General features: G+C 48.8%; 1 protein-coding gene across 1 annotated transcript in view; it reads right to left on the bottom strand.

The window, feature by feature from the left end:
- Positions 1-10834: 10834 nt before the first annotated feature.
- The window catches only part of SMAD6 (SMAD family member 6), a 40553-nt gene continuing 38742 nt past the window's right edge, over positions 10835-12645 (bottom strand). The window contains exon 4 of the mRNA XM_027688170.1: positions 10835-11441. Within this exon, the coding sequence (XP_027543971.1) occupies positions 10900-11441 (542 nt within the window). The 3' untranslated portion in view covers positions 10835-10899. The remainder of the gene's footprint in view (positions 11442-12645) is intronic.

Below are 12645 nucleotides of genomic sequence, written 5' to 3'. Positions count from 1 at the left end.
AACCCCACAGGAGCAGCAACAACCCCACAGGAGCAGCAACAACCCCAAGGAGCAGTCTCCCCAAACCACAGTCCAAACCCACACCTGACCACAGGGTCAGTGGGGCACTGAACTCGTGCACACACGATGCCTCAGAGCTTTAAATCAAAACCAGCCCCCAAGTTCTTCCCTCTCCATAATCCACCCGAGGGGTAAAACACCAACAGCAGGTCTACAGAAGGAAGGGGTTCAAACAAGATGATCTTCCAACCCAATCCATTCTATGGGGGAACAGAACATTCCCCATCTCCAACCAATAGTCCCAGAGGTGTGTTTCTAAAATAAATGAACATGTTTGACCTTGCTGCAGAAGTTTTCATTCACAACCACGTCAAAAGTAGGCTGAGACTCCCAAGTCCATCTGCTGCGCCTCCCTACCCCGTTTTCCTGCCCACATGGAGGATTTCAGAATTGTTTTCCAGACTTTTCCACTGGCTCAATGGCTGCTGCTCCATGAGGTGAGGGTTCCTCATGAGGAGGGGTTTCTGAGGGGGGAGTGTAGGTTGGTGAGAGAGGAAGGATTGCCCAAGTCTTACTCAAGGAGCAGTTCTGACCTCCACACCATCACTTATCTTGAAGGAAACATTTCACAACATCACATTAAAAAAAATTACCTCAGAGCTTTCTTTTACATTTAATAAACCAAAGTTTATGACTGTTAAGCTGATATCAAAAGCCTTCTGGAAATTTCATCTCGGCTTGCCTGGTTTTAGACTAAAATGCTACAACCACATTGGCCAACTCCAAAAATCATTGCACATCCCCTTTCATCTTGCTTGTTACCAGCTCATAAACACATTTTTGTGAGAGGTTTGCTAATGCAAGTCCAAGGCTATCAAAGTTTTTTTTTAAGGGAAAGTAACCCTGAGGTCAGTTCCTATCAGGGCACCACACACTTGAAGCCACCTCAGATGCTGAGAGGCTCCCTGCCCAAGTTACTACACATGCACTGACATTTAATAGGTTACTTACACCAACAGCAGCATAAATCCTGCTTATTTAAGCCCTGCCTAAGTGACTCCAGCACAGGGGACAGGTTTGACCTGGTTGGGTGATCTCTCTGATTTCAGGGATTGATAAAAGCAGAGAAGACAAAAGAGATCTCCAATTATGTTCCCATGGATGGAAGGTGATGCCAAAGGTTCCCTCCAGGGATTACTCTGCCAACACAACCAACTGGAGGAGGAGGAGGATTTACCCTTATGAAATACCAGAAGCAATGACCAGAGGGGAATCTTCTACAGGTCACTGCACGCAACAGAAAAGCAACTCAGCAGGGACTTCCCTGGTGGGAGACACTTTGAGCAAAGCAGAACAGCCCCACTGACCATCCACAGGCAACTGCTCCTGCAAGAGCTGCAAACAAAGTAGCCAAAAACCAGGTGACCACAGGGAGAGAAGCACGAGGAACATTTTAGAGAGAAGGTCACCAAACTGCCAAGGTTAGAGCCCTGAAGGCACCCCCACATGCTTGATGTGTTTCCTGAGAACCGAGGGAGCAGCTGGAGGAGGAAAGAAGCTTTTTGAGATTTTCCAAGACAAGGGTTCAACTCCCAAAGAGTCACTTTGCAGGGAGTGTCATCTGCTCCACTGGAGGGGATCTGGGGATCATCTGCTGGGGGGATCTGGGCCCTGTGGGGCTTGAGCAACATCAGGACATGAGACACTGAGGGATTTCTAAATTTCAAATGCTTCGGTTTCCAGCTTTATCTATTTATGATACTTTGATTTGAACTGGAGCAAAGCAAACTGAGTTTGAGACAAAAACACCACAGCAGCCCAAACCAGGGGCTGTTCAAATTAAACTGTTCAAAACAAATCACCTTTGGAGACCAGTAGCTGGACCACTTCCCATCATTCACTTCTACCACCTTTGCCATGAGATTTGGGACTGAAATCCTGCTCAAAAGAGGCTGAACCCCAACCACACACAAACAGATCGTGGTGTCTGGGGGGTAGAGTGACTAGAAAGTCTTGAGTTCTTTTTCCAGGCAGGCACAGACAGGTCAAGATACGAAAAACTGGACATGGACCACACATGGCCTGAAGATGAGGAAGTAGGACTCTGTAGAATTCAGATATTCAGCAGAAAACCTGACAAGTTTCTGCCAAACTCTTAACTTCTTTCCTGGTCTCCCAAGGCCAAAGAACAGCTCTGCCACGGGAAAACAAGCCCCTTCCCTAGGAACACTGCCCATAATGGAGCCCAAAGGTACTCAAAGAGCTCTGCAGAGGTGAGCAGAGAGAAGGGCCAGTGCAAGGTCCCAGATGCAGCAGAGCCAAACATCACATGGAGAGATCTTCTCCTACAGCTCCAGCACCAAACCATCACCTCCAGAAATTCACACGCTGGGGAGTTTTAAGCAGCAACAATGGGTTAATTATGGATTCGCCAAAGCTATTTTTAAAGAGAGAAGAGCTGCAGAAGCTGTTCCAGCATCAGCTTCCCTGGACTGATGGTCCCACTCAATCCCCACCATGAGCTGGCTTACAAAGTCCTCAGAAGAAAGAGAAAAACATGCTGAATTCCCCAGCATTTGAATCACGTCAGTGTTTGCCAAGAATGGGCCTCCCTCGTTAGAGTTTCATAATTCTTCAGTGCTTTCAGCCTCCCTCAGACACCGTTTGGGTAATAATTAACCGCTCCCAGCGCTCGGCGCCTGCTCAGTTCAGCTCTGCGTGTTCGAGCTTGGCACACAAGGCCTTCAAAATAACCAGCATTGCAAAGTTTATTTCTGTTAATTATGCTATTTTGGAAAGAGAAGAGGAAGGAAAGCAATTTCCAGAAACTGGTGGGGGTTTTCTTCTCACCCTTCCCCCCCCCAGCATCCTTCAGGAGAAGACACTTCGCGCTCCTCTTGCGGCTTCCCCAGAAACGGGTTGTGGTTTCAATTCTGTGTCCCAAAAGTGAACACAGATATCCCTGTGCCAGGGGAGGAGGCACAGCACATGCTCCACACAAAGCCCTTCACATGGTGGTGGTTCAGTTCACTCCCCAGAGCAGCTCATGCTGCCTGTAAAGCCTCATGTCCCAAATGCCACCCACGGCCTCCGACCACGATCCAGCCTAAAACACATGACCCGAGTTGGAAGATGACAGAAGGTGCTGGATGGCAGAGACAACCAGGGACAAAGTGCAGAATCTTCTCCCCCCAAAGCCCATACACCATGCTGCAAGGGAAGCTTTGGGGACCCTTCCCTTTCTGTCCCATCCATGTTTTCTCCTGGCTCTTCCCTGCGATGCCAGGCTGGAGGGAACAGGAACACTCTGGGGACCTGCTGCCACTGCAACTGAGTGACAACCACTCAGCCCCCACCATCTTCCAACACTGTGGTCACACAGGCAGATCAACAAAAATGTTTTGTGGTCATTTCATTCAGTCCCTGCCCCACCATGGTACTGGGGGACTGAGCAAGTGCCAATGTCTCCTACACTACTATCCCACATTATACAGCAGTGGCAACGGGAAACCCCATCATGGACATACTGGGAAGAGGCAACAGGTCTGAGACACTGTTATTTGAAAACATCAATCAAGACATTTCTGTCAGTGTTTCATATGGAGAAAATAATCCCATTTTCTCTTTCCCCACGTCACAGGTTGATGTCCACTCCACAGGAACAGTGGACACCCTGACACTCCCACCACACATGGCACAAGGCCACCAGCTTCCCACCCAACTCCAAGGGGCAGCTGGAGGGTGATGAGGCCCCCAGGGCTGTGGAGGGGAGGAGCTGGGAAGCACCAACAAATGGATGAGGAACCTCTGAGCAAACCCTTGGCAGCAGTTTAAAAGCAGCTCCAAGGTTCCTTTACCAGGACCACAGGCCGGGAGCAGGATGGGGAGATGCCACCAGTCCACAGGCCCTGGCAACCCTGAGACCAGTTCCCACTGCTAACCCCTCCCCCAGATGTGATCATACCAAGCACAATCCCACAAACAGCATCCAGATGTGATCTGGGAGGCTCAGTAAACGTTCTTCATCCTCTGACAATAGTGCCCAGAAGGATTTGGAGAGCTGACAAAACCCTTTGAAGTTTTATGTAATGTGCTTCAGACTCGCACAACGACAGCTCCATCGTCCCCATCCCGCCCTGAGCACCCTTCCCACACCCCGAGGTGCTGCAGGGTCAGGAAACACCAACCCAAAAAATTGCAGAGGTCTTGTGTCTTGTGCCATGCTCAGGAATTGGGGAGCTCGGGTGCTGCTCCACTGTTTATCTCCATCTTGGTGGTCCAGGAATCACACTGAGGAAAACTGCACTCAGGACATTTCCTTTGTTTCCTGGTCCAGCCTGAAAATACTGTGGGAAAAATAATTCCCAGGAAAACAAAACTGGTAGCTCTAAGCCTGGCCCGGCAGCGAGGGGAAAGTGAGAGGCAGGAAAAACAGTGGGGCAGCTCTTCCAAAACCAGGGAGGGGCTGCTGGGGGTTATTTTTTTAACCGAGTTTCCTAAGGAAACACGGGCCTGAGCCACCCTGTCTGCCCATCCCCACAATTTCTGAACCACTTATTTGCTTGTGACAAAAACTGTGTGAGGACGAGCAATTGCAAAAGACATTCCACGGGGTTTGGAATCCCACACACCCCCTTCCTGTCCCTGCACAGGAAAACACTGCAGCTCAATTTATGCTGATTTAATAAGAGGCTACAAGATGTCCCAGCCTTAAAGCCTCTAACTAGAGCCCGCATCCCCTCAGACAAGGAAAATTCCAATGCCCAAACGCAATTCCATGGCAGCTGGAGCCCCCCAAGCCCTCTCCTCCTCAACAAACACCTTTATTTTCTCCAAAGTTTTGCCTCTCCACCACCAGGATGCACTTCCCACCACCCTCCCAGAGCTCCATCACCCACACCCACCAGATTCCACCCTGCTTCTCCAAGATTCATTTTCATCTTTGTCCCCCAAACCTGTGTCCCCCTGAGCCAGGGCTGGAGGGAGGCTACAAGAGTCACATTTCCTCATGAAATTCCCGGAAAAACACTCCTGCTTTTAATGAGAAGATTTTTTTTTTCTGCTGACTTCCATAGCCAAGCTAATAAAAATGGAAAGTAATAAGAAATTCCAGCAGAAGGGAGGTGTGGGGGAGGAGAAAAGGGAAGATACTGCTCATTTAAACCTATCCTAAATAGAAGATAATTAGCCACATATATCCCAGAAAGAATAGCAACAGTATATGCAATTATTGGGAATGCACACTTTAGGAGCATTTGCCAAAAATGCCTGCTTTTATTAAAAAGGAATGGTTTCACAAAGGCCCAACTGTAAGAAAGGTTGTAATTTGCCCAAATAAAACTTAATTTGATCCATGAAATAGCTGTGGTTTATTGTGTAATATATGTGCTATGTGTTTTAATTTAATAGAATCCAATATAATTGTAAGCCAGTCGAGTTTCAGAGCAATTTTGGGTTGTTCCCACAGTGTCTATAGCACAGATGCTACTTTGTGCACATACATAAATCAGGAATATAGGAAGGATTATCCACAAAGCAGCGAGTGAGGCTTCATCATGCACCAGACGGAAAATAAGACCTTGGAGGGAAGCAAAAGGAGTTATTTATAGGAATTAACTCTGGATGCTCTGCACTCAACCACTGCCACTCAGGCTCCTGGATGCAGGTTTGGGGGTGCTCGTGATGGGGCAGAGGCTGCAGGGATGAGCCCTGGGATGTCACCCAGCAGCACGTGGTGCTGTGGGACCCCAGGGCAGCGACGGGTCCCCCCAGCACAGCTCCCTTCCAGGGGACCACCAGGTTCAGCCCAGGCCACTTCAAGTGAGGGGAATTAGAGTGAATCCTTATTTTTGCTTTCTAGGAAAGCTGTGGTCCACTGGCCATCCATGAGAGCAGATGGGTGTTCACCCACAAGGCAGTTCCTCCTCCCAAACAGCTCGGACGAGGGACAGGAGGGACACATTGGGGTGAAGGCACCGGGATTTCTCATCCCCCAGCACAGCTCTGCAGCCACCCAACACTCATTTTCTCAGAGAACTCAGCTAAAAACCAGCCAGGGAAAAGAAGGGAGCAGCAGATTCCCCACCAGCCCCACTCCCCAAACCCAACAGCTCCGACCCCAAGGCCACGCTCTGCCCCAGCAGTGCTTTCCCACAGCCCTATCCCTTCCACCAGCTCCCTCCACAAGGCTTTTACCTCAATGAGACATATGATTTTTTTGTCCTGGTGTTTGTGAGGAAAAAAGCCAACCCACTCTGGCTCCTGAGGCTCATCCCACCCCTCAGAGGCACCAGGAGAGCAGTAGCTCCATCCCCTGATCCAGGACCACTCCATGCCCTGGGCAGCTGTTTCAGCTCTTCCTCCACTTCAGTCCCACCTGAGTCCATGCACAGCTCCACCACAGAGCACAGCTGAGCCTGGAGGGCCCACCGAGGATTTGGGAAGCTCAGGCACATGTTTGAGCAATTCTGCACCTCTGTAAAATCATTAATCCACATCCCAAAGAGCTGGAGATGTTCCACTCAGACCATGAAGCCAAGCAGCATCACCCCCCAAAACAAACCTCCAGCTCCTTCCTCTCCATCAACAGTGATTTTATTTTTCCCTGCTAGCCCACACATGGGGGGCAATATTCAGCTTTTAATTATGCATTGAACAAGACCCCCACATTTTTATAGCAGAGATAAAACCCTGAGAAGAAGGATTAAGGTCTGAAGACTGACTGCCCCTGTAAAACTGTGGCTAAACCTGTGCCACGAAGGGATTTCAGCCTCTCTTTTTTAAGAAGAGCTGAATGTGGATCCTTTGAGCTTTAATTTCTTTTCCATTCTGGCCAGTAAAAGGCATTTCTCAGTCAGAGCAGCAACGAACACCAGGGACAGGGATGATGAATGTCTTCTCACAGGAGGAGCAGCAGCCTCTGGGACCCACCAGCAGTAACTGGCTGCTCCTCATCAGCTTATTGCAGCTTTAAAATCCAGTATTACTAAATTAAGAGGATCTTGTCAAATAAACACACTGCACACATCAGAGCCATAAGGACTCCGGTCCAATATGGAATCACTAATTCAGGACTTTTACTGAAGTAGACTTTGGGCATATTTGGCACAGGGAAGGCAGAAACAGCCTGGGCAGCCTTCAGCCTCCTGGTTGCACCAGTAACATCACGAGAAACCAGCTGATGCCTCTACCACTGTCTTGACACCCACAGAAAAAGGTGTCCAGCCAGTTCCACTGCTTAAGCAACACCTCAGAACATCTCCATATCCCACCACCTCCACAGATGATCCATACAGCAGCCAGGTGAGTCAGACCACTCATTTTGGGCTCTGCTTGCAGGATCAAGATCTTGCTCCTCACTGGCAAGGAAACCTGAGGCCTGTGGGCCGGAGAAGCTCCACCTGGGCCTTGGAGGGGTGAGAGTCACCAGCTTGAGTTCAGCTGAGGCACCAAACCCACGCAACACCCCCATCCTGCAACAAAACCACGACCTCTCCCTGCAGCCGTCAGGAAGTTGGAGCAAACTCCGGGGTCAGCGCGTTTCTGGAGCCCCTGAGCACAGGTGGAGAGCTGTGTTTGCTCAGGGAATTGCTGCCCTGTGTCCCCTCTGCCCATGCAGGCTGCTATAGACACCCTGCCTTGGTCCCCATATCCTTGAGCTCAGTCTGACCCCCCTGGAGCAGCACAGTGGGTGTGCCACCACCACTACAGGACAAAAACACTTCCCCGCTGCACTGCCCAAAACATCCCTCCAAAAAAAAGCCCCCAGTGATATGTAACCACTCAGGTGACCCAACAACCTTCTCAGGACAAAACTGAAGCAGCTCCAGCTCAAAAGGGACCACACAAACCTTGCAGCACCTCAGCACTGAGGCACCCCCAGCAGCACCAGGAGCTCAGCCCAGCACCTCCTGCCAAGGGACTGCTGGGACTTCTACCCTTAAAATGATAAAATACAATATAATAGACCTTGAAGGAACAAGAATAGAGAACGTGCCACTTACCTGAATTGTTGGGAGACAACGATTCCTTCAGGAAGGGGGGAAAAACACACTTGGAGAACGTCAGGAGGCTACTGGAAAAGGGGAGGGGTTGTGGCCATCCTGCTTTTATAGGGGCTGGGGCAGATGGGCAAACACCAACAGCTGTGTGTGGGCACAGGAGAAACCCATCAGCTCGTTAATAAATCCCAACCATGTCCAGCTGCTCCTGCAAACCCTGGCAGGAAAATAACTGATCTTTCCCTGATGGAAGTGCTCTCAACCCACAGGGCTGCTCCAGGTGCCAAGTCACAGCCCTCAGGTCGAACCCAGTGCACAGGGAAGGCTCCAGCTGAGCTTGAGACTGTCCAGTGTGGAGTTCAAGAGCTTTGAAGTCCTAAAGCTTCTTTAAAGAATCCTAAATTTGTATGATTATAAGATTAAAGGGACAAAATGGGACAGAAAAGGATACTTATTTCATTGCCTCACTCTAAAAATCCTTTTTTATTCCCTTTAAAGCCTTGCTGTCAAAACAAAACTCCAGATTTATTCCTGGGGAAGCACATGAGTAATGAAAAACGAAGCACCATCAGTGGATTGCACAAGGGAGAGCCCAAAGTTAACCCTCAACTGCATCCTTGGTGCTGTTTTGTCCAGAAGATGGATGAAGTGGATAATGATGGTGCTGCTGCATTGGTGTGTGCACATGAGGAGGAGGACAGGGAGGAAGGCAACAGCCAGCTTGGGATGTGAATGCAAAACCTTTTGAGGTGGTGGGAAATGCTGGGAAAAAGTAAAGGAAATGGGGAGAAGCAAGTCAGCTTTTGGCTGACTCTTCCCAGGTAAAATGAGGACGGTATTATTTAGGAGATAAAAAATCTCCTAAAAAACAGCTCAAAACATAAAAATGGCCTCTTGACTGACCATGTGAAAGTGATACCACAAGGGAGGTAGGGCCCACCAAACCCAAGCCAAAAGGGACAAAAAAATCCCTGCAAAGCTCTTGAAAGCTGCTTTAAACAAGAGTGACATGTTTTGACACCGTTCCCTAAGAATGGCTTAACACAAACAAAAATCCATGACGTCAAGTATTAACAGTGATGCTGCAGGAACTCAACCAATGTGGTCCCAATTAAACATCAAAAGTGGTTATAACTTGAAAAATGACTGAGGAAATGTCACTGGGACATTCCTCTGCTCGGGTCTCTCCCAACATCCACCCAGGCCTGTGAGATTCCCTGGGGGATGCACTCCCCACCTTTTCCCACCCCTGGAAGTGTCCAAGGCCAGGTGGGATGGGGCTTGGAGCAACCTGGGCTAGTGGAAGGTGTCCCTGCCCATGGCAGGGGGTGGGAATCAGATGAGCTTTAAGGTTCCTTCCAACCCAAACCATTCCAGGATTCCAGGATTCCCCATCCTCGCTCAGGAGGGCTTTTTGAGTAGTAAGTTTAGATCCTGTTTTACTCTGACTTTGAGGAGGTCTCATTGCATGTTTTTCTCTGCAAATATGGAGGTGACAAAAACACCCCCTGCAAGCTTGAAAGCTGAGGTGCTTCCCAGTCACTGCACTCCAGAGGCTGGGACTTTATGGAAATCAAAGGTACAGGGATTTGGAACACAACTCTAAGACTTGGCAGCGCTGCTCCCTGGCAATAAATAACTTCCCTAACCAAGCCAAGCCAGTGTCCAACCTGCCCCTGGCAGCACGTGGGTGCCCTGTGCTGACAAGGATGGAGTTCAGGCACAAGTCAGCAAAGGGTCTGATTTTATCCAGGATTTCCAGAGTGTAAATCAGCCCAGACAAGCACATTTGCCCAGGACACTTCTTTGGCTGCAACTGCTCCTCGGAGCAAATACATTCTTCCCAAACAATTCTGAATCAGTTTATTGCCTGGACAACAGACTGGGGAGATCTGTGGGACAAAAAATCTGCACACAACTCATCCAATCCCTCCTCTGAGTTACTGGAGAGGCTCCTGAAACTCAGACCATGCTCCAACAGAGGATCCACCCAACCAGGCGTTGTCCAAACCCCCCGTTTGTTTCTCAACCATCAAACATGTCTGGGAGATGTTGGACTCGCAGGCAAGCCCTGTGAAAGGCTGATATTCCAAACTGCTCCTACTGGGCAGCTTTGAGGGCCACAATAAATTCTGCTTTTCTCTTTGCACTGATGAGCATTAATTTGGACAAACTTTATTGTGAACGCTCACCCTCACCATGTCTCACCACGTTTTGTGTTATCAGAGACACAGCCCTGAGTGACAACAGCCACAGGAGACTTTCCCTTTCTCCAAGTGCTCCCTGGCTCTCCAGCTGTCCTCACTCATCCTCCTCTTGGAGCCAACTGCAGCCTCCCAACTTATTTATTGGCTTTCTGGGGTCCTGGCTGGGATGGGAGACAGAGGGCACCCCTCTGGAACACCCCCTGACTGCAGAGCACCCCAGCAGACACTGCTGGCCTTCAGTTGGGGGGGGGAAGAAAAAAGACAATTAAATCCCCCCCCATAATGCGAATACTTTATTATCAATGAGTGACTGGTATTAGCTTTTTGTCTGGGTATTAATAATATTTCAAAAAAACCATACATCAAAAATTAGGGCTTTCTCCTATTTTTGCTGTATAATTTTTCTCTTTTTTTTTTTCTTCTTCTTAAAAAAAAAAAAATCTGTATTGAAAGAATTATATAAGCCAAAGTGCATTTTCTGTTTTTTGTCCATATACACATTGCACCATACATAAATAATTACATTGTAAAAATGACTCCATAATTACAAGTATAATATATATTTTCATATAATATATAAAACTTTATATTAAATCTAGGTAGATGATATTTGGGATAGTCTGTGTCTTTTTTTTTTTTTGGGGGGGGGGGGTTTATTCTGTGTGTCTTTCCTTTCGTCAGAGGGCCGACCGTTATCGATTGTTGCTGAGGAGGATCTCCAGCCAACACGGGCAGGACGTGATGAACTGTCTGGAGTAACAGGGCCCCCAGCCTTTGGCGAAGCTGATCCGGACGCTGTTGGGGTCGTAGGGCCCGTCTGCGTAATCCAGGTCGGCCGTGTGCTGCAGGAGGCAGGACTTCTCATAGTCAAACACCTTGATGGAGTAGCCCGGCATGACCTTGCGCACGATGAGGGTCCTGCAGTTGGGGATGTCCAGTGTCGGGGAGTTGACGAAGATGGGGTGCTCGCTGCGGTTGTAGGCCCACACGCCGTCCGGCTCTTTGCTGAGCAAGATCCCGTAGCCGATTTTACTTCGAGTCCTTCTCACAGTCTCGCTCCTGTTGTCCAGGTTTAGCTGTCCGAGGCAGAAGCCGTTTCCTTGAGGTAGGTCATAGAAGATACTGACAGACTGTTCGTACACTGTGTAGAGGCGGCCGACGCGCGTCCGGTGCTCCCAGTAGGCCACGTTGCACCAATGGCTCCTCTTCACGGCATCGGGCGACGTGCTGGCATCTGTGGGGGCAAGAGAGGACACTCAGGGATTGCTGTGACCACCTGGAAATGACAGGTATAGAGGGGAAGGAAAAGGCTCTTCCCACCCCATTGGCTTTGCTCATGTGAGAACTGAACTTGTGCTCAACCCCAAATTCATGTTCAATTCTAACTCCGTGCTCTACCCAAAACATTTGTGTTCAATGCAAACTCCATCCTCTACCCAAAATTTGTGTTCAGCACAAGCTCTGTGCTCTACCCAAAATTCTTGTCCAAGGCAAAACTTGTATTTAATGTAAAGTTTGCGCTCGACCCAAAATTTGTGTTCAACACAAGCTCCATGCTCTACCCAAAATCCCCGTTCAACATTAACTCCAGGCTCAACCCAAAATGTCTTCAACATGAACTCCATGCTCTGCTCAAAACTCATGTTCAAACCGAAGTTTGTATTTAACCCCTAGTTTGTGCTCAACCCAGAACCTGTGTTCAACTCAAAACTTGTATTAAACCTCAAGTTCGTGCTCAACCCAAAACTCATGCTTAACCCAAAACTTGTACTCAGCCCAAAGTCCATCTTCAACCCAAAGTTTGTGCTCAACCCAAAACTCATATTTAACCCAAAAGTCATGCTTAACCCAAAACTTGTACTCAACCCAAAGTCCATCTTCAACCCAAAGGTCACACTCAACCCAAACCTCATCTTCAATTATGTCAAAGACATGTCAAGACAGATAGCTCAAGCAAAGGCTGGTGACCCAACAAGACACCCACCACCCCCCATGGAGCTCAACACATCTTTCTCTCTCAAATTTAACGTTCAGTTCTGGGTCCAGCAGCCAGGACCCCGTGTCCTCAGGATATGTGGAAGTCTCTCACCAACAGCCAGCACAGATCCTGTACCCATGGTGGTGCACCCTCACTTTCAAAGCCCAGCTTGTGTTGAGCTGAGGCACAGGGATGTCCACAACATGCCTGGATGACTGACCCAACATTATCTCCACTGTGTAAATATTCCTTGACAGTGATGCCGATGTTCCCACAGGGAACATGAAATTTGAGGAAGCATTTCATGCCAAGGGGGAGTAGCTGCTATGAACTACACATATCCTCCTAAAACCCCAGTGGAAGTCTTTCCAGACAATAAGAAACGTCTCTTCTTTCTAGGAATCACATTCGGGGTGGGGGGGGACAGACACTGTTTAATCCATGATGCCTCCACAATTTA

The sequence above is a fragment of the Neopelma chrysocephalum genome, unplaced genomic scaffold (genome assembly GCF_003984885.1).
Source record: "Neopelma chrysocephalum unplaced genomic scaffold, ASM398488v2 Primary Assembly neopelma1_75, whole genome shotgun sequence".
NCBI lineage: Eukaryota > Metazoa > Chordata > Aves > Passeriformes > Pipridae > Neopelma > Neopelma chrysocephalum.
The sequence above is the reverse complement of the archived record's forward strand: the minus strand, read 5'-3'. Positions and strand labels throughout refer to the sequence as shown.